We start from the raw sequence: 22389 nt of genomic DNA, 5'->3' as shown, positions 1-22389 counted from the left end.
TTTTCTTACGTATGTAATAAAGACTGATTTTTGTTATTTACTTATCTTACAAAATGCACAGAACTGTCAAAGGATGCGTGGCCTTATAGAGGACAAAGCCATCAATCAAATGTATGTGAGAATTTCAAAGCGTTATCCTGTAAAATAGACTTGATGTATCTATAATGTTTGCCTTTTTTCCTCTAAAAAAATGGGTTGGCTAGTCTGAGGTCATGTCACATATCCAGATATGATGTTGTCTATTTTACATGCTTGCTGCTGCTGACTGTTGCACAACCAAAACAACAAAAAAAAGCTTTTTTTTTTGTCTTTCTAAATCCAGGATTCAGCTGACTTTTTTTTTTGTACTTTATTTGTTTGCATGTAGATTCACACCAATGAGTGGCCTTAAAAGCTTGAAGGAAGCAGAATAGAAAGACATCTGGTCTTAATTTAATGTGGCATCAAGGCCAGAAGTTAAAGGCTACAAGCAGATTTGCCACGATGTCTAGTTAGCATATTTATTCTCAAGTGCAAATAACTTTCAGTTTCTACTATCCTTTTATTTGATGCAAATCTTTACCTCTGTTTTAAGAATTAGCAATAACTGCAACATGTTTTCAGCTGAGATGCACATGCAGTTCTTTGTCCCAAAGCCGGCGATTGCTTGAGTATGTATAGTACAGGTTATATTGTAGGGCTCTTGACATTTATGCTGTGAAATTATAAGGTTTCAGGTTAACTATGTTGCTCTGTGGCTTTAACTAATCACCAAGAGTATGAAGGGGAAAAAGGGGGAGGCAGAAGTGGGAGGTAGTTATTTATTTTTTAAAAAAAACCAAAAGCATCGGACTGCACCTTTAAAAGTGTACACCTTGCTTGAGGACAGTCATTTCTACATTTCTGCATGAGAGGTTAAAAGGGGCAAAGATGAAGTCAGCCTTTGGGGTTTTTCCCAAGAGCAAGCAAATACAATTTGCACTGTCGCACTGTACATGTAATAATTACAAAGACTGGCTTGATTTCCTTCAGTGCTGAAATGTCGGGCATTTCTCGTAAAAAATTTTCATGTGCTTCAGCATGTTTTCACACCTTCTGAATAATAATAATGTGTCGCACTTTGTGGCTGTTTGTTGAGGTGTGGCAAGAGGGTCAAGACTCAGGACACACACATGAGCTTTTAACTTCCTCTTTCTGACTGCAGTGTAGTCAACGTGAAAAGTGCCTCAGATGTACTCTGACACTGTGAGTAATCCGACAAAGCCTTGCTACGATGAGATAAGACGGTGGTGCATGAGGTGTGACTAAGCTTGCAGCATTCATGCATACCTTGGGCCAAAGACGCTTTTTTTTGGTCATAATACATTTGTGTGTGTGTGTGTGTGTGTGTGCATATGTGGCACGCCAAGTGCCATCCTGCTCTTGTACAGTTCCTTACCTGATATTTTTGCTCCAAAAAAGTGAGCGAAAAACAAAAATGTTTTACTTCCCCTCAGTGTCTGCACACTTTTTCATTATATCAAGTACTGTTTATTTTTTCCCAGCACTCATGCAATATTTGTATTATCTTTTATATATATATATTTTTTGCATGTTTGTGGATATTTGTAATAAAACTGTACAGACATTTTTCAGCAGAACCTCTCATTTCCTTGATTTTTCCAAGTAAACCTCACGATGTGGCCCCTAAAATGGGCTGGTTTCTTTTTTAGCAGCCACGATGTGTTGAAATCAGAAGGCACCTTAAAAGATTTTCTGGTCAACATCGCTATAAAAACGATCAAACGCCTCAGCTTTTTGAAATTTCTGCTTAAGCACAAACATCTGCACAAGACAGTTTTGAAGCTCGGTTGTGGGGACCACTCCGTTTCCCATCACTGTAAACAGTTTCCATCAACACTCAAGATCTCAAGACTGTTTTGTTACACTGGCTTTTTTGTGGCTCTCTTTATTTGCATGATGATTCATCAGAGGTGCCTGCTTTGCGCTTGTGAACCTGTGTGTGTGGCTGGGGCAAACAGAGGTTGAGCAGCTCTGCTGATATTTGATACACTAAGCTTTAGGTTAACGGTAGTTTGGGTAAACACTTAGCTAACCGTAACAATAACGAACCCTGCCAAGTGACGTGGGTTAGATACTTTTGGGTGCCATGCCTCAGCGGCCTTCAGTAAACTGTTGCACTGCAGCACTGGCTGGCCCTGCTCTTTGACTTAGAGCAAAGTTGATACAAATTTTTACATTATAGTTTTTAAGAGGGCTATGACACCTCGGTTATGCAGCATCACTTGCGGGAAGGCCCAGTCATGGGTAACAGGTTGTCAGATTGAGTGCTGAGCATTTTTAAGTTTCAATTCCCAGTAACAGCTGAGTGACACACCGAACAGAGCTACAGATGTATTCCACTGGTGGGTGGATCTAACAATAAGGTCAAGACATCTGTGTAAGCCATTATCTTCCTAAACTAGCATCTTTTCCTCCAACAGTAAGCTGAACCTAAAATTTACAAGAGTGCAAATGAAGATAAAACTGAAAGAAGAGATTTAAAACCTGAGCCTTAGCTCGGATTCAGAAGGTTCCAGCTAATTCAAATGTTGATTGTGAAAAAGAAATGATTTTTGATCATTGCAGAGAAGCACAAATCAATTCTAATTAATAAATGCCACACAGAATGGCAGCAGAAAAAAAAATCACCTACAGATGCAAAAATCTCTTTTGGAGTTGCGTGTGCGAAAAAAAATGCAGTTAAAAAAATGCATTGGTAAACTAATTTCTCCACGAGCCTGCAGCACATCTGCTGTCTTGTCTGCATCCTGACACAAAAGCACAAGCTGTGTTTTGCTTTACTTTAAATATATATCATGCAATAAATAAGTCAAAGCGAGAACAAAGTAAGGATGATGTAATAGAGTCTGACTTTTGATGCCAACAAATTGCTGATTAGGAGCGAGGTCTGTTTCTGTCTCTGTCTGATTAGAGTTTTAGGGGCTGATTAGCACCATCGCACCAAAGCGAAATAAAACACATCACAGAGCTTGGTCTTGGTCAGACGGCGCTTTAATGCCATCTGGTTTCTACCAACAGAAATTTCTCTTCAGTTTCAGGATTAGGAGTGCATTCAAAAAACACACACAGCGAGATATCGTTACGAAATATAGGCTGGATCACGTGCTTCCGCGTGTTTACATTATGTCGGTGTCATAAATGGAAACATTCGGTATGATTTTGAAAGTTTGGATGAAGAAATAAAACAAAGAAATTAAAATAAACAAATGAAAAGCCAGCAGTGCTGACTGATGGCCATATTGTAAATGTAAATGCAGTAAATGCACACAAGCCACATGCTTTGTCTACGGTGAAAAGTTGATCACATTTAAGCAGCAAACTGGAAGCGCACCATAAACTCCCCGATCAATCATCCGCACATAATCTTAGCCCCTCCCAATGTGCTCACATGACTTGAAATAATACAAACATAAAAATGAATAAATACATCCAATAAAACAGAGCAGAGCCCCCTCCACCCCCACCCCCACAGCAGTGCCTCTTTTCTGCTCTTTTTTGTCTTTTGCCAAACCCACAGTCAATATAAAATTACCCAGGCCGCAGAGTGAGCGAGTGAGAGGGTTTGGGGGGAAAATCCACATTTTTAAAACATATGCATTTCCAGTTCCTCTTTTGTTCTGTTATTAAAAGCAGCATTTGCACCAATCACAGGGGATGCCTCCGCCCGCCGAGTCTCCGAGGCCCGCATAGCTCCACACGCTTCTACTATCTCTCACGCGAACCCATCGCTCAAACAACAAACAACCTGACAGGACACATCCTGAGCAAATATCATAATGCGGCTCAAATCAGTTTGTTCACATATTTTTATTGCAGGAGGAGTAAACAGTCAGATCCAACACTCTTCATTTCAAAGCAAAAGTATCAGTTTGAATTTAGCTAATTGTAATATTTAGGTTGAACACTGTATGCAAAGTGCTACTAGATGAGAAAGACAGTATTTCACATATTTAAAACAATATATTTAACTTAACATTAGGAATTTGCACTATTAAAAATAGAAGACAGATTCAAATTAGTAAAATAAGGGTTGCTCTGTCACTACAAAGTACTATTTGGTAAAAAGGAACATTTTCTGCCTTGTTGGCACATTCATCCTGCCACTGAATTCATGCTTTTACTTTTTTTTCCTTCAAATAAACCCTGAAAAAATGGTGGAGATGTGGGCACCTGTGCACGTCTATCCAGGCAGGATCTGTCCACCCTTGTTTGAAGAGGTGCTGGTGCATGTGTTTCACAGTGAGATGGTTTCGCCAAGTTTTGTTTCAGTGCTAGCTTAAGACACGTTCCTCCTCCCAATCCTCGATTATTACCGACTGAAACACCCTAGCGGGACAGGCTGGAGAAGATTTATCGCTTTTACGGCTTTTTATTTATTTATTGGATCAAGTCTGAAACATCAAGGAAAAGTGACAAGGAGGCGTCTGTTCCAGCAGTGAAGTTCACCGGGGCTGGGCTCCACATCTGCAGTCAAAGGCACAAGTACTGGAGCTAAAATTGGCTTGTTTTACTATTATTGTTTTAGCATGGCTTTATATGGAGGCCAGATGTCATGATTAGCAGCTTTCTGTCCTGGTTCTTTTTACCCCGTAATTATCTTTTGATGTGAAATCCATTTTACACCATATGAGTCAACAGGCAGGGAGGACAAATGCTCCAAAACTTGTGCTTTTGTCTGATGTCAAGGAGCAAAAGATCAAGAGAGGCCTCTCGTTCCGAAGATGTGGTCGAATTCAGTGAGGATGAGCTCCACTGCCTGATTTTGGTAAACCATGTTCACTGCCATGTTGCCGTTATCCCGCTCTGGGCGCATCAGCGTCGGCCCGAACACAATGCCGATGTTCTGGGTGGTCATTCTGTTCGTTTCAGAATTCTCCAACACTCTGCGGGAAACGAGAGAGTGGACAGCGCAGGTTAATAACTCCTTAAATATTAAATTTTGACGACAAAAAGGATTTGGAATCGCTTCAGCTTCTGAATTTTTAGAGACACGTGCTTAGTGATTCTAGGGATGTCATCCACTCCCACCACATTAGCTCAGACTGAAATATCCCAGCAACTAGTGGATGGACTTTACTGACTTTGGTGATCCCTGACATTTCCTTAAAGCCAGCATGAGGTTGACATTTGTGGTTTTGAGTGAAAGGTCTCAACCGCTGTTGGATGGAGCGGCACTGAAGCAGCTACACATGGCACGGCTCAGGATGGGCGTGAAACATTTTGGCTGGAGTCAAGATCAGATTAAAGTTTAACTAATCATCAAGTGTTATCCTGCTAAATCCCTAAACTGGGAAAGTGGACGTGGCTATAGCAGCGTTAGCACTGCTCTCGTGCTCGTGTTGGCATGCATCCATTAGCATTTACTTTCACAGAGTTGCAAGCACAACTGCAGACTCGTGTCAAGTTATAGAGCAAGCATAGAAACCACAACTAACCTTCCCCTAAAGGTTCATGTTTGTGGTCACGATGTGACATCTTTGTAATTTTTACTTAACTCAGGAAGTCAGCTACAAGAATCCGCTTGTATATCCATCTGTCACATCTTGTTTTTGCATCTATTTTCACGTACATGCATCTGGGTTTTATAACGTGGATCTGTGCACAAAAGTGTTCTAAATCCGCTGCTTGCGTCCACCTATGCTAGCGTATGTGTGTGTTACAGTGTGTGTGTGTGTGATTAGGGGGGGAACTAAGGAATGGTTAAAGCCACAGCATGAGGCATTCTTCTAAAAATGCCATTCCCACCAAGCCACAGAAGCAGCCAGCAATTGCTCAAAACTTCCACATTAAAAAGAGAGGAGGAAAAAAGGGAGAGAGGAGAGGGAAGAGGGAAAAAAAGAAGCGAGCGAGGAAGAGGGAGAAGAGAGAGAACGAGAGAGAGGTTCCAGTGGTGGCGGCGGTGGTGTTGGTATGCCTTCCAGCAGACGAACCACAAGGCTCCCATGGGACCTTCGAGGCAAGTAGGAGAGCGAGGGGGGGGGGGGGGGGGGGGGGGGGAAGAGCGAGCAGGAAGAGGGAGAACAAGGAGAAAGGGATCAAAAGAGGAGGACATAAGGAGGAAGAGGAAAGGGAGAGTGGAAAGAGAGGAAAGAGGGACAAAGAGGAAGTCAGGAAAGGTGGGTAGCGTGCCAGGAAAAGAGGAGGCGAGGGACCTGATTAAGGAGCGAGATAATAAATGAGAAACAGAGAAAGGAATGACAGCGGAGAGAAAACGAGAGAAAGACACAGAGTTGACAAATTCATGGGGCCCACCACACCCTGGCACAAATATCGTCCTCAGAACACGAACACTCACCCCTGGAGTGGAAGGAAAAACCATAGGCGGTAAAAAACACACATTTTATGTACTGTAAAAGGAACTGGCTCGCAGAACATTGTACGCCATTCATCTTCCTCCAGCCTTTTCATCTTCACAGGGACCCAAAGTTAACAACAGTGTGATCCCGGTTCAGCGCTGGCATACTTTGAGAGCTGTGGCCAAAGAATCCCCGACAGAAATTTCGGAGACCGACGAGGGAAGTGCCCCCTCTTGTGGTCAGGTTTTAAAAGAAAAGGAAGATATTTTCCTTTCCTACCAGGGCATCTGGTTCATTCATTTGTCCCTAAATGCCTCGAGGAAATACCCAACATTATGAACTCTACCCAGTTAAGGGCACTGGAACCATTACAGGCAATAAAAACAGGCACAGACTTAAAAAAAAAACGAACACATCAGTGGAATAAACACTAATCGTGGGTTATTCTCACCGTTTGAGGTGGCGGCACATGAACTGTAGCGTGTCGTGGTTTGGAGGAGGCATGTTGAGCACCAGACACTTCAATCGATCGATTTTGTCCATATAGTCTGACATTTCTGCAACACAGAGCAAGATATGCATCAGATCAGGCCAAATGTCATCATGCATTTTATTAGCATTTTTAGACACATCCCCCCAACTGATATCATATTACGAGCATCCGCTATCTAATCGGATACACTTTATCTGCAGATCAATCCATGTGCCCACAGTCGACAAAAAGTGTCCAATGCATCGATGACAAAATGCATTTTTTAAATATTTCCCTGATCTTTAATATGCTAATGTTCTACTAAGAGGAATTACTGTAAAATGCCAGATTGTCCGCCTGCCTGTCTTTAAGCATAAGTAGAAGATAACGAGATAAAGTGCCATATCATCTAAGCGCAGGAAATCTGAACATAAGTAAAGGAAACGCAACTCTCAGTGTCAGCAAATTCTCACAAAAAGATAACAAATAAAGTGAAACTAATAATAAGTGTTTGCTGGAGTCGATGCAAAAAGCTATTTAAGAGTCACTCTGACACATCACCGGCCTTTTTTAATTGAATATTTGTGGCTTTTTAAGATTCACATTTTAAGGAGGGGGAAAAAATGTAGTGTGTGTGAAAGTAAATTGTAAAATTGTTGATCGTTTTACAGCGTCTGTGACAAGTTTCCAGTTCGACTCGAACAGATCTTCACAAAAATGCCTTCATCACAGTTTGAGGATGTAAAATGTAAAGATTTTTATTTATTTACACATATGTGTGTTTACCCAAATGCTGCATCAGTATAACAATTTAACATTTTCTAAACATGGAAAGGGAGTCGAGTGAAGTGTGAAAACAAAGTAAAAACGATTTAAGATTCTAACTAAGCCTACGCTGGTTTTGACTCAGTAAGACCACAGTTGTGTTGTGTGTATTCAAAATACTACAACAGAGGAAAATAATATGTGAAATTAAAAAGTGGGCGTCCTGGTGGTCTGGATGTTTAAGAAGCTGACTGTGCAGCTGCATCGCCTGGACCATTATTACCAAGTAAAAGGCACGAAATGACAAATATCTTCCTGAGCCTAAATATATCTCACCTCGAATACGAAGCACATTAAAAATTGACTTCACGCGCACGAGGCAAAAGGTTATGAGAATCTATTTGAGTGATTTTCAAGACGGGGGTGGGCGATTCATTTTCCCAACGGAAACAGGGACTGTGGTGGAGGGCAGTCCCGGTTTTCCGGTCGTGTGGGGAAAATTAACTTCACACTTCTAATCTAGAATATTTGTACAGATTACAAAATAAACAGTCCGGGGCTGAAACTGGTTACTCACTGACTGTCTCCACAATGTCGGTGAAGAAGCCGTACGGCACAAGGGGCTCGGGAAGCTCGCGAAAGAAGAGTTTCAAAGCTCCCGTGATGACATGTATGTCCTCCCACTCGCTCTCGTCCAAATTCAACTTCTCCTCTGAGACAGAGAGGGAGAGGAGGAGGATGAGGAGAGATTCAGCCACATGGGGTCAGGGGAAGTGAAGGAAAGGCGACAGGGATACGACATACAGAGACAAAGAGTTTAAATTTAGAGTCACAATTGTCACAGGATTGGCTGACATAAGCAAAGTGTAAATTCACTTCAGCACTGAGGCGTAACATGAAGGCTTGTAGCTGCAGCAGGGAGATAGAGATGCTCTGTAAAAGTAACAAGCACAAACACACTGGCGCACAAGTACACACACTTTAAAGGATAAAGCACACTTGTTTTTTTAGACACAAGCCAGACTAATGCTTCTCGTGTTGGATTATAAGAGGCACTGAAATGAATTTGAGGCTGATATTGATATACGGCAGTCAACAAATCTCTATTTTCTTATGATGTGAAACATCAGAGATGTTGCTGGGGGAGTAGAGCGCTTCACGAGCAGCTGATTCTCTGTTTCAGCCACTTGGTGGCAGCCACGGACTGTGTGAGAAGCCGCTGTACAACCTGCTGCACATTATTACATCAGAAAACTTGAAGCACAAAAGCCTAAGGGACACACATACATTAAGCAAATGGTAACACACACATCCACACAAAAAAGAGAAAAGTTTGCTGCCCGTCTGCGCCTCGGCTCGGCGCTTCAGTCTGTGGGTGAGTATTTTTGGGAGGTTCTGACTGAGGTGTTCACATTATGCAACACATAATGCACAAAAACCAAGCAGGCTGAGTACGATGTGAAAGCGGCGGTTTGCCTTGTCTGCCCGAATGTACCTTGTACCAACTCCGCTGGGAACATGTAACGGCCATCGGTAGTCACCGCTCGCTCTGCAAAAACCAACAGTTACTCAGACAGCTTCCCCCCCGTATCTGTTATCATAAGGATGTCGTGTAGTGTGGGACAGTGACTGATTTCAAACATTATGTTACGCACTCTGAAACAAAACATCATGAGATAAATTTAGTCTTGATTTTAAGCGACTGAAACATCATTTCTGCTAAAAAAAGAAAAGAAAAACAGGCCAACTTTGATCCTCTCCTAAATTTCTTCATATTCCCCCCCCTGTTATTACAGAACAGTTATCATCAGTAGTTTCCCACCCTCCCCTGCATCCTTACCATGGTTCACCAGAAAGCGCAGTTTCTGTATCACAGCCAGGTTTCCTGATACTCTGTAGATGCCGTCGGTCTCCAGACCTGCAACACGCCAAACAAAGCATGCTAGACAAGGGGATCTCCACCGCTGCCTTAGATAATCAAAGTCAAAATGAAAGTATCACATGACCATTTCTTTTTAAGCTTCATGAGTGATAGAGATTGTGTCGTCAGTTGTGAGCCGGTCTGAGCTCACTTCATTGTTTTGCTGCTCTTGGCAGCCAAATCTTCTGCAAATCAATAATTCAGTATGCAGAGGTTATGCAGTTTGTTATGTTGCGTAAGTGGAGACGTAAGTAGAGCAGTTTTCAAAACCTTAAAAAGTCTGATCATGCGCTCATGCAAAAGCATAATCATGGATATGACCAGGCCTATGAATACATTTAAACTTCCTCTTCACGTTTCACACCATGCTGCTCGATGAAGCAGTTACAAAGGAGTACTAATGCTCTAAGTTCCAGCTTTCCTCACACTGCTTTCAGTATTAGAAGCTGTAAAACAAGCCTGACATTTGAATCTTTCTCACATATTGATTATAAGCAGTGTTGGGAAGGTTACTTTTAAAATGTATTCCATTACAGAATACAGAATACATGCCCCAAAATGTATTCTGTAACGTATTCCGTTACGTTACTCAATGAGAGTAACGTATTCTGAATACTTTGGATTACTTAATATATTATCATGCTGTTTACAACTACATGAATGTACTATTGCTGTGATTTATTACTGTTACTGAAGGTCCGCGGCTCCGAACCGTAGTAAACGGACCTCTGGCTAATACGGTGGGTTCTGTGTCGGCTCGTAGCCGAAAACTAGCTTTACTTTGTTGTCTGGGTCAACTTTGCTAGCGAGCGACAGAGAAAGGCGTTGAAAGGCTGCTTCAACAGAACTTATTGTTTTTGGAGGAAAACACGAACACGGTGTACAGTCGAGTCTTAATAGCTTACTTACAACTGGGCTCGTCAGGCTCTTTTCTTGGCTGCAGTGGTTATTATTATATTTACATGCTTCCAGCTCCCGTTTTTGCTCGATGACAGCTCGTACTTTTCCTTTTTCTCCCTCCCTCGCTCACAGACACATAACGTGTATGGCAGTCCATTCTCCCTGCAGCACGGACTACACTGCCTATGATGCTACATTCTTTAGAGCTATACCTGTAGCATTCTGCCTATTAGCTTAGCACAACAACAACAAAAAGGCCTCTCTCACCCAGGAAACACGCAGAGAGAGCGGTGCCCTGTAACCATGGCAACCGTAACGCTGCCACCTGGAAACAGTGTTGCCAACTTAGCGACTTTGTCGCTATATTTAGCGAGTTTTCAGACCCCCTAGCGACTTTTTTTTCTAAAAAAAAAAGTCTTTTTTTTCTAAAAAAAAAAAAGTCGCTAAAAAAAGACGTGAAAGACATTACAAAAAACAATAATTGCTAAAAGAAATTTAATTTGTAGTTCTAAATAAATTCTAAATGCATTTAGGACGTTTTTTGCTCACTTTATGTCTCGTCCACGATGTTATTTCTCTCTCCAGTAGGTTACAATTACATTAGCATGACCAATTATGCAAATTAGGTGATGACGTCATTTAGCGACTTCTAGCGACTTTTAGGACAGCCAATAGCGATTTTCCTTACTAAGGAGCTGGCAACACTGCCTGGAACAACAGAACGTAGCTGTCAAACAAAACCGAAACAGTCCTGACCCGCGACAATATGAAACAGGGAAGTACCGCCGTGTAATCCATTTATTTCAACAAAGTAACTGTATTCTAAATACCACCTTTTTAAACGGTAACTGTAACGGAATACAGTTACTCATATTTGTATCTTAAATACGTAACGGCGGTACATGTATTCCGTTACTCCCCAACACTGATTATAAGTATCCTGTGCTGACGCTGCTATTGAGCATTTTTCATTCTGTAAAACAATCACGTGAAATAGTTAACTGTGGCGTGACCTTTAAATAAGGCACACCGCTTCACAGTCACTCACTAACACTTAATGTTTCATGTTGCTGCACCTGACTTCACTCAGTCACATGAAATCTAAATCTGCAGCTGGTTACTGGCTAAAGCTGGCACGGTGAACGGGATGCATTTCTAAGTTAGAAAAATATTTTTGTCCAACTTGTGTTATCCAGCAACATATTTATTCAGATTAAACTACAATCCAAAACCACAGATTGCTTTACAATCTGTTTAAATATGAAGAATCAGTTAATTATGTAACCACTTAAAATAATCATCAACTGGTCCAAGCTTCTCAGATGTGAATAAACTGCTCATTATAATATCTTAGTCATCTCTGACATTCAAATGAATTCATACAGGCTTTGAAAAGTTGGTAAGACGGAGAAAAAAAACACGAGAAAACTCACTGAGGTGGGTATTTTTCATCCTGCTTTAACTAGTAGTATGGCAGCCTGTTTACCTAACACTCGGGAAAAGATCAGACGCTCTTAATTTCATTATTATATATGATATGTGCAGAAATTACCAGTAAAGTTTGGCTTACTTTGTCCTAAAGTTTGTTCCATACCCTTAAACATAGTTAAAAGTCTTGATCTGAAAGTATTGCTCCAAAGACATCTTTATTTATTCATCACAAACTGGTTTTTAAAGCCCTAAAACACATTTTCTCCCGTGTCTTAAATATTTATCACTGCATTGTTTCTTAACAGCCTCTAAACAACTCAATTTTCTCTCATTTAGACCTTTTTCAGGCTGCCAAGCTGTCAAGATCTCTTCTGCGAATCTGAACATTTTGTGTCTGCTTTCTGTCGGGCAATCAGTGACTTTGTGTTTGGTGAGTTCTGCCAAAGAAGTGCGAGGACCGTGAGCTCAGAGTTGCTGTCAAACTGCGCTCAAAACAGGGCTGAGGGGGATTTCTCATGTGTTCACTTTGAGTTGGGAATCAAATTAGCAGGAGGTGTGTTTGCAGCGACTGTACCTCTCCTTTCCACGGCTTCAGTACAAAGTCTGACGAAGCGAGGGACGGTGCTTCTCTCCCTCTCACAGAGCATCTCCAGACTGCATCCAAACACCTGATCTGAGGGTCGATGACAGGTGGACACAAACATGCTTTTTATGTCTGTTTAGACGTGTTTCTCAGATGATTGCATGCACATTTTTTTCCCAACCAAGACATGATGTAAGAGCGAGCTCCAAGTTAATTTACTGATAAGTTTTCTGTTCACTCTGGGAGAAAACCTTCATGTTTGACTCTGTTCCCACCAGAAAAGTTAACTCAGACTGGATGATGCAATGCAACTCTGTATACTTGTATACTATCGTTGGACTATAGATAAATGCTGAGACTTCCTGGCTGCCTATCTTTGATGGAATTCAGTTAAAAGGCAACACTTTCTGCTGTAAGAGCACAGTCGTGTAATATTAATAACTAAGCCAAAGAGAACATATACTTTGTGATTCACCCTGTATACTGCTGAATAAAGGATACTTGCATTTAAATGGTCTGCAACTTCAAAAAGAAATCTCACCTTTAATGAGCCCTTTCTCCTGCAGGGCCTGTAGAGGTGGTCTCTTTAGGATCAGCTTCTTCAGCCGCGTCTTCACTCTTTTCCTCTCTGTGTTTTCCAGGTTGGACGTCGAGCGAGGGACTGCAGAAGGAGGGAAGCGGGAGGAGGAGGAAGGGAAAGAGAAGGAAGAGGAGGAGGTCAGTGTGGGGCATTTGGCTGTGGGGCAGGAAAGCAGATGAGAGGGGATGGTGGTGAGAATGAAAAGCGGGAGGGCGGGCCGACGGCGGAGGTGGGAGAGGACGGACGAGGGGATTATCTGCCAGGGAGGATGGGTGAAAATGTAAGTGGGCTGGATAGAGGAGAGGATGGAAGACAGGATGGAGGGATGCAAGAAGCCTGTGTGGAAGTTTAGAAAAACAGTGATGATGATGATGGAGAGAGAGGATGTGATTAAAGTGGAGTGGGGGGCAGGGAGGGCTTTTAGATGGTGGCATCAGGGAAAGAAGCGAGGCATCAGGTGAGGATGGCTTACGAGATGGTCGCCTGTCGTCCTCGTCACCGCTTTGGTCCAGCATCTCCACGCTGCCCGCCCTCCTCAGAGAGTAGAGAAGGACGTTGTCTAACGGATTCTCGCGGTCCTGAAAGGCAGCCAGAGGGAGCAGTGTGTTAATGACATTACAGAGATGCAAATGCAATGTTCCCTCTAAGCTGTGCGTGTGCAATTGTGCACTGCTGGCACGGTCTCTGCGCACAGAAAAAAAATCTAACCTGAATTGAAATTAAAATTAAAACTTTAACAATTCTGTTTTGCAGAGTTAGTCAGTGAGTGACTGGCTGCTCCCGTATGGGATTAGATCCAGCCAATAATGAGATTCACATTCGTATATACGCAGCTAATCAACGTCGTCGACAGGCTATGGCAGCGTCCTTATGTGCCGACACCGGTGTTTTAGCTAGCAAAGCGGCGTGGCTGATGTGGAGTGAAGCCACGTTAATGACAACGTGTACAACCATTGCAGATGTGAGCAGGACAGACGGAACAACTGACGGGAAAAGTGTGGACTTTATACCAGTTTTTAAATTGTGTTGATCGGTCACGTAAAACCAGAGTTATGATAAAAATATCTGCAATGTTTGGTTTTCTTCCTGAATACTATCGTTGTTTATATTTACTGCGGGAAGAAACGGTAAAAACTGCGTTTTATAAGGAAAACGCTCAAAAGCTCCGCTGTGAGCAAAAACAACACCAAAAAGCTCCACCCTTTCCTACTGGTGGAAAAAAGTACCATGTCGACCAATCAAAAAATAATATGGCAACATGGCATTTAGTTGTTTAGGAAGGGGGAAGTTTTAGGAGTGACGGTGGTGTTTTGAGATGTGAGAGATTTGCGACGTTTTAAGCAAATCTTGTGTAGTTAGTGTGTAGTGTAGTCAATAGTTTTGTTGTGTGTGTCAGAGCAATGAGGTGACTGCTGAATGTTACAGGTGTTACAGCAGTGATCTCCTGTTGTCAGGCCTGCAGGTATCAGTTCTCCTTTATCTCATAGTGGACAGAAATTATTTTTTGGAGTGGCACAAATAATTTGTGTGGCATCAGATTTGATGCAGAACAGCTGATTGTTCTGTAAATAGTTTGAAATGTTTATTTAAAAAACGCCTTGGCTGCATTTGTAGGTAAACAGCTGCAAAAAACTTTGTTATTTGCAAAACTCAGTTACTTTTTTGAATAAGTAACTATATAATTAATTGCCCAACATTGGTTATTATTTACTGTATTTTGCAGTCAGAGAGTTACAGACTCTCTCCCAGACCACAGACTCATAATACAGTCAGAGCTTTATAAAAATAAAATAAAATAAAAAAAGAAAGTTGTGTTTTCAAAATTGGAGTTCAAGTGATTTTTACTTCCAGTAGTGTTAACATACTACACAGGTCATGAACGAGATTTTTTTAAAATTTTCATTGTAAGTGGGCTAAAGCAGTTAATTAAAAGTAGTCTAACATAAATGTAAATGCTGTAATTTGATTACTTTAATAAACCATGTAACTCGGATGGATTCGATGCTGGCCTGACCACAGTGCACACGTCTGCTGTTGCTCACAGAGGTCCAAGGGACCGCTCAGTTTGTGTGTTCGCTCAGACACATGAAACATTAGAGGGAACATTGCACATAGGTGTATTAGCCCACTATAGTATAGAAAAATATTTACGCACCGACAAAAATAGAACAGATGATTTTACTAAACGCAGAATGGAAAGTCAGTCATCGTTCAAAGGAAACAACTATGTTAGGACACATGAATCATTAAAAAATTTTTTTGCAGAACTTCCCACTGTGAAGCTTTTCTACAAGACAAAGATTATTTTTAAGTGCTTTACGTAAGTCATAAAAGACCAACATTTAGAAATGGAACAGAAGTATTTAACCTCTTCAGACTTCTTTTTTTGGGATACATTTTTAATTTCTCCTATTTAAAAGTTTAAAAACTAACCATCATCTTTGAACAACAGGGTTTTTTTCCTTTAAAAACCTTGATGTCCTCATATGAGACAGAGGGTTTATTAAACAGCATAACACAAAAACAACACCATTGTTTAATAAAGTAAAAAACACAGGAGGTTATTTAAAACCTTTTACAGAGTTTTACAGGTAAATGTATGAGCAAAGTCAGCGACAGCCTGCATATTGTAGCTAAAGGCAAACGACAGACATACAGTAATATTTAAACCCACAGGGTTGTGTTGTCCAGCTGTGTGTGTCTGTGAGTGAGTGTGTGTTTCTCACCAGCCTGTCGATGACATTCTGGATGGTGCTGTACCACTCTCTGATCAGCAAGTCCGTCTCTGACTGCAGAAGAAACTCGTTGCCTGTCACAGTCCTCAACTAACAAAACAAAACAAAACATTTGACCCATGTTAACTCCAGACGCACTGTCCCACTCTCCACCGGCTTTCCCACTCATCTGTGTGAATCCACTTTAACAAAAGTTGACATGTAAGTTAATTATTTGGACGTGTTGTAGTAGCTTGGCCGTAATGTTATAATTAGCTCATCAGTTTATCAGATTTCTCTTTAAAAATATTTTTACTGCTTCCTCTTCGTCAGAATGGGTCACCGAGCTGGCGAAAGAAAGCTTCCCATTCTCGCTTCCCTCACTGCTGACAGAATAGCCCCATTGTATATCCCCAGTGCATCAGCGCAAAGGAACATTTTGCTAAGGAAACCGACGTGTTTCGTTTTCAGGATTACAGAAAAAAACATTTCTTGAGAAAGATTTTAAGAGGATGAAACCACAGGTCTGTCAAAGTTTCTTGCAGGTTTTGCAATCTTTATTTCACTTTTTGGGGGTTTTGTTTCTCACCTTGAAGACGTTCTTCTTGCTGGACAGCTCGTTGGCCCAGTGCAGTTTTGCTCCTCTTAAATCCACACTGCTCTCAGGACGACTGTTTCCCGGTTTCTGCGTATAAGAAACACATTTTTCTTTTACTCTCACGACTCAGTTGCCTGAATTGACCACTTTTTGTTTCTAAAAATTGGATTTTGTTGTGCAGCCTTTATTGCCCTACTTTGTCACATTCTGACCAACCTTCACATATAACACCTGTAACCTGTCTGCATGACCTCTTTAACTTTAACAGCACAGTGAACAAAAATATTAAAAACTGCTCTTTAACACAGGAGGCTACAACTACCAATGACTGTTAGAAAGAGCAGGCTTTTACAAGAATGGGATGAACATAAGAAAAACCAAAACATAATGGCAACCGTGGAGGCTTAAAAATCCTGGCATCTAAAAAAAACAGAAAAAATATCCATAAGTGTTGGATAACTGGGAAAAATCAATAGTAGGAGTGTTCCCGGTGTTCCCTAAACCACCGGTGCTTGTAGAAAGGAATAATGGTAAAAAGAACGAATGAATCACCAAACAATGCCATGAACAAATCCACATCCAGGCACTCAAGCCAGGTTTAGACAAGCAATAAAAGGCCTTCTTTTTGGTGGGCTAGGGACATAAAAAAAATATACCAAGGCACCAAAAAGTCTGGCCTCTATAATAGAGATGGACCGATCCGATATTACGTATCGGTATCGGTCCGATACTGACGTAAATTACTGGATCAGATATCGGAGAGAAATAAAAAATGTAATCGATCCATTAAATATCAAAAAAGCACCTCACAAAACTTGCGACACGGTGTAACCCTGCTCATAACCGCAGCACGTCGCAGCAGTGTGGTCACGTGATATAGCGGCTGTGTGTATTTGTAGTCTCGCTACCAAACCAGCATTTCATCTCCGAGGAAGTTTTACCAGAGAGAAGTAAAGCAAGTGTGTAAGTTCATCTCTGAATGTTTGTAAAGCATTCCAACGTTAAGCTTAACAACTGATATATGGAGCGACTGCCTCTCTCTCTCTCTCTCTCCTGTTGCTACTTCAATCGTGAAACTGATCAATGATCAGCTGATCGGCTTTTCTGTCGCGAGTCCGTCTCTCTTCTTAGTTTTTGGCCCACTTCTCACCAGAAAGAGGAAACCAGCAGCTGAACAACAGCAGCACTATTAAGCTTGATAAGCTGTTGTTAGAATTTATTTAATATTATTTCTACACCAGGATCTTTTTCTACAGCTGACGGCTGGTAACTGTGCAGGGGCGGATCTAGCAAAGTTTAGCCAGGGGGGCCGATAGGGCATGAACAGGGAAAAGGGGGCACAAAGACATACTTTTCTTTCTTATTCTCATTTAAAATATCTAGCTTTTAATAAATAATTATCTGACTCTTACACCCAAAGTTTTAATCTGATGTAAAATATATAGAAGTCCATTACTGTATATAGTAACTGTTAAGTCTAATATACTCTAGTAAGCTATAGTACTTTTTCCTTTGGGAAGATACCATCTGTGCAGTCTGCAGTTCTGTTGAAGAAAGATGTTGAATCTATTTAATTATTCTTGAAAAATAATTTACTTCTGTGCATTTTTTTTCACCCTGCATCAAATTAAAGTTGATTACATCGATTAAGCATCATGAGGTGGAGGGTGGTTCCCTATTTTCTTATGCTGGGAGTTTGCAACCCTATTAGTTAGGTTGCTTAATATTTCTGCTAAGTACTCTTTAAAACACCAGAATAGGGAGGATGGAGCAGGTTTAAGTTTATTAGATTGATCAGTGTTGCTGATCTATGAAATATTTTGGGTGCAGTGTGTTTTTTTACATACAGGTATAACAGAATAGCTTTAGTGTTGTTATTTATTTAAACTTGAGTATAAACTTATACAAAATGCAGCAAGATATTTAAAAAACAGTTTTATTGATTAAAAAACACACTATATCGGATTCATATCGGTATCGGCAGATATCCAAATTTATGATATCGGTATCGGACATAAAAAAGTGGTATCGTGCCATCTCTACTCTATAATATCTTGTTCATCTAGTTATACAAGCTTTTTAACCCACAGGAATACAGCATATACATTCTTATGAAACAATAACTAATAATAGTAATAATTTTCTAAAATCTTTAATTAAAGAGTCTGTCTGTGCTCTTACCCAACTAGAAGGTGTCTGTGATTTGGGGTCCTTGAAGAAAACCAAACTGTTCCCCACTAACACCACCCAGGAAGGGCTCCAATTTTTCCTGCAACCCAATAAGAATGCATGTGAAAAAGCTGGGATTCACTTAGCAAAATCAAGCAATTCGAATCATCCACAATGCAGGTTATAGGGAACACACAAACTCACTATTTTTGCAGTCTGAAATATTGAAAATTGACGATCTAGTGAAATTCCAAACAGCACAAATTCTATTCAAAGCCAAAAATAAAGAACTGCCAGGTAATATTCAGAGTATGTTTTTTTGAAAGAAGGAAGTTATAATTTAAGGGGTTTTTGTAACTTCAAAACAATGAAGGTACGTACTACAAGAAAAGGCTTTTGTGTTTCTGTTCATGGAGTGAAACTGTGAAACAGTCTGAATATGGAATTAAAGCAACGTCCAAACATAAAACTGTTCAAAAAGAGTTATAAAAATATGATCTTCTCGAACTATAAAGAAAAGGAAAATATTTAAATTAAGTGAATGTCTTTATTTAAAAAAACAAACAAACAAACAAAACAACAAAAATTATATCAGTAAGGAAGCTGACTAAATATTAACTGATAATTTATGGCAAAGGGGTGGGATTAAATAAGTGTTTACTTCTTCCCTTTCAACATGTAAATTAATCAGAACGTTTTCTTTTGTATGTAATTTGTATAGTATTTTTTTTCTTTCTTATTTTCTTTTCTAAATGTACTTGTATATTGTTCACATGTTGAAATAAATTACCAATCAATCAATACTTGCTGAATTAATCAAAAAAATATATATATTTTTTCATCTTCTCTAAGAGCCGCCTCACCTCAGTTTTCGGCCACCTTCTGCAATTTTCGTCTTGTTCAGCAGGCCCGCTTTCTCCAGCTCCTAGAAACACATTAAAAGGGTTTAAAAGCACACTAACATCTGCAGCATTCAGAGATATTCACAGTGTCACGTTGGCAGCATTGCTCAGAAAAAGCAGGAGTGGAGTAAATAAAAAAGAGCACATAAGAAGTGAGTGAGGGCAAGTTGATTTTTAACATTACAGCAGCACAGCAGGATTTTCCTCTGTGTAATATTACAGCATCCTTTGCAAACGCATTAAACTTGTCTGTTGCATCATTCAAGAAATAGGAGGAGGGGAGATGCTTTAAAATCTCCCACTGCGGTATGGCCCCGTTTAAGGTAAAAGAACAAATTTACTGGTATTGATGAACTTACGGCTCATAAGTGTTGAATATGGTATGCGTATAAAAGCAGTGATGACCTACAAACCTAAACTTCTGCAAATGAACTGTGGTAGAAAAAAAATAATATTTAAAAATTTGAATTGCTCTGTTTTATCAGAAAAATGTTATTGAACCGCAGAACACCTGCAAATAAGAGCACATTCACCCTGGTGATGTGTACATCACACTATGATGGCTGGGATAACCTCCAGCTACCTCACATGCAGTAAAAGAAAAGGTTGATTGTCATTAAGGCACACAAAGGAATGCGTTATGGAAAATCAACCTCTTATTATTAGAAAATAAGCATTGCAGTTTTACGCTTTAGCAAGAATTATTTGGCTGGATTTTTTAGAGCCTCGTTGTCCTGCGAAAGCCAAAACTTCAGCGTTTGCTGCGCTGAGAGAAGCAACTAGTAGCACGTTCTCCAAGTCCTTAAAAAAATATAAATATATATATATGGAAATATGCTTTCACTTCAGCTTTAAATTAACAGGTGGAGTTTTCTCACCGGTGTGCAGCCATCACTGTCCGGCGAGCTCGCAGGAGACGGAGGCTCCACAACGATGTTGGTCACATTGCGGGAGTAATCTCTGCACTGCTGGACCAGCTGCAAAACAGGAAGCAGCAGTTATCTGCTCAGCTGTCCGTTTGTGTATGTGCATATGTTCTGTGCGATAACTATTTGTTGACGGGTATCGCCGTTTCCTCTTTCTCTCTGTCAAAACACTTTATGAGCTTGTGTGGAGCGTGTGCTCGGGAGGCGAGTACCTTGTTGTCGGGCAGGATCATGGACTGGGAGTGGTTGAGTTGCTGCTTGACATCATGCAGGGGTGCAGAATCACAGCACTGGGTTCTGGTGTCATTAAATGCCATCGTGCTCAGGGTGTCAGAGGAGGCGGCGCGCTGCATGCTCTTCAAGGTCAAATGTTCAGGAGAGTTGTGAAAGGGTGGAACATACAACCAAAGGAAAGAGCAATTTGCTGAGCTATTATTTTATTTTCTTCACATCTGTAAATGGTGGATTTAAAGCCTCTGAGAGCTGATATACTTGTGTAGTTATGAATAACTGAATATGCAACCACAGTACAATAGTACAAAGGCCTTGAGGGGCTTTTCAAAGGTCAACTATGACTCTTTATTAATGCTCAGTAGTTTAAATAAAACAGAAAAACATCAGCCACACAAAGCCTGGAGTCGCAATCAGTCAGCCTGCTTCATCACACTTCTGATCTTCACTGCTCATAGGTGCTATGATAAAAACATCTCTTTATTGGGTCTTCACCTTTAAAGTTTAACCATACTGACACTGAAAGTAGTAATTCAAGTCAATTCTTGTGGTTTTGCTGCAGCGGGCTTGTTTTACGGGCAGCTTTATTTGAAGCACAGTGAAGAACAGACAGAAATGCAGGGAGAGAAATAAAGAGTTTGGACAGACACGCAGCAACGGGAGTCAGGTTAGGGTCACACGGCTGCATTTAACCCAGGGGTGTCAAACTCAAATACACAGTGGGCCAAAATTCAAAACTGGAACAAAGTCGCGGGCTAACGTTAATATTTATTGAAATATATTTATTCCTCCAGATTTAAGAATGAATCTTTTCTTATGGACTCAAACAAGTTTTGCTGAAAAACTGAATATGGAACAAGCAAAGCTTAATACTAAACAATATATATATTAGCTGTATAATACCAGTAGGCCAGCTCTAATAGTAATTTGGTATGGCTTCGCGGGCCAAATGTAATTAGGCTGCGGGCCAAATTTGGCCCGCGGGCCAGAGTTTGACACCTATGATTTAACCCATTTAACCTGTGAGCTGGGCCGGCACCCACAGTGGCCTTGTTGACAAATATATTTTGTCAAGATAACGATTCTGATCTTTGTACTTTTCTCTGACAGACGTGCATAAAAGTCTATAAAAAGATGTAAAATAGATATTTTATTGCTATCATTTGTCCATTTGCATATCCTTCACCTCGCTCTGCAGCAGCAAATTATACGGATGTATCCCTGCATCAGCTGCCTTCGACTCTCAGTTCTCTCTGTTGTGTTCGGTTGAGGTCAGAATGAAGTTGTATATAGTTTAATCAACTGAGGAAGAACAACGTAGCAGTAGTTCTACTTGCACAACAGTGTCACATACACATTTCTATATTTACACAGCACTCCAACACAATGAGCATCCACACTGAACTTTTACACAGATGGAGACAAATGAGTTTGCCAGAGACACAACGAGGCACAATACGTGCCTCCGCACTTAACAGACAAACTGCTGAGGCTTACAATCCCTTGTGTGCACAAAAACAACGCATGCACAAATTCACACTACTTTAACTTTTCATGCAGCAAAAGCCACAATTGAGTTTACTTCCCAATCCATGTAACCTAGTTCCAACAATCAGACTAAATATCCCTCCTAATGTTTGCCATCTCCTCATGTGGAGGATTAGCGCTAAGAGCCAAATCTGCTCCTTTGCTAAGAGTAGGCCTTTAAAAGGGCTTTAAACCAAGTGCACCCACACCCCACTGTGATGCAACATGTTGCAGTAAGACCTGCTTGGGTAACAGCTTTTCTTTTTACACCATGAATTGCTGTTTCGCCACCTTAATATGCATAAATGCTGATCTCTGAGAATCTAAAGAGC

At 40.7% G+C, this 22389-nt stretch overlaps 1 protein-coding gene across 7 annotated transcripts in view; it reads right to left on the bottom strand.

Annotated features, from left to right (window-relative positions):
• Positions 1–19: 19 nt before the first annotated feature.
• The window catches only part of arhgap9 (Rho GTPase activating protein 9), a 60738-nt gene continuing 38368 nt past the window's right edge, over positions 20–22389 (bottom strand). For 4 of the 7 annotated variants that reach the window (XM_085159511.1, XM_085159508.1, XM_085159510.1 and 1 more), the window contains exons 8-21: positions 20512–20655; positions 20252–20350; positions 19335–19396; positions 18484–18571; positions 16294–16389; positions 15717–15815; positions 13463–13568; positions 12952–13071; positions 12402–12500; positions 9416–9493; positions 9071–9124; positions 8153–8287; positions 6790–6895; positions 20–4925 (exon numbers count right to left, since the gene is read on the bottom strand). In XM_085159511.1, coding sequence (XP_085015637.1) covers positions 4739–4925; positions 6790–6895; positions 8153–8287; positions 9071–9124; positions 9416–9493; positions 12402–12500; positions 12952–13071; positions 13463–13568; positions 15717–15815; positions 16294–16389; positions 18484–18571; positions 19335–19396; positions 20252–20350; positions 20512–20655 — 1473 coding nt within the window. In that variant the 3' untranslated portion in view covers positions 20–4738. The other 3 variants (XM_085159513.1, XM_085159512.1, XM_085159514.1) reach the window with 3 other exon arrangements.

The sequence above is a fragment of the Neolamprologus multifasciatus genome, chromosome 5, assembly GCF_963576455.1.
Source record: "Neolamprologus multifasciatus chromosome 5, fNeoMul1.2, whole genome shotgun sequence".
Lineage (NCBI taxonomy): Eukaryota > Metazoa > Chordata > Actinopteri > Cichliformes > Cichlidae > Neolamprologus > Neolamprologus multifasciatus.
The sequence above is the reverse complement of the archived record's forward strand: the minus strand, read 5'-3'. Positions and strand labels throughout refer to the sequence as shown.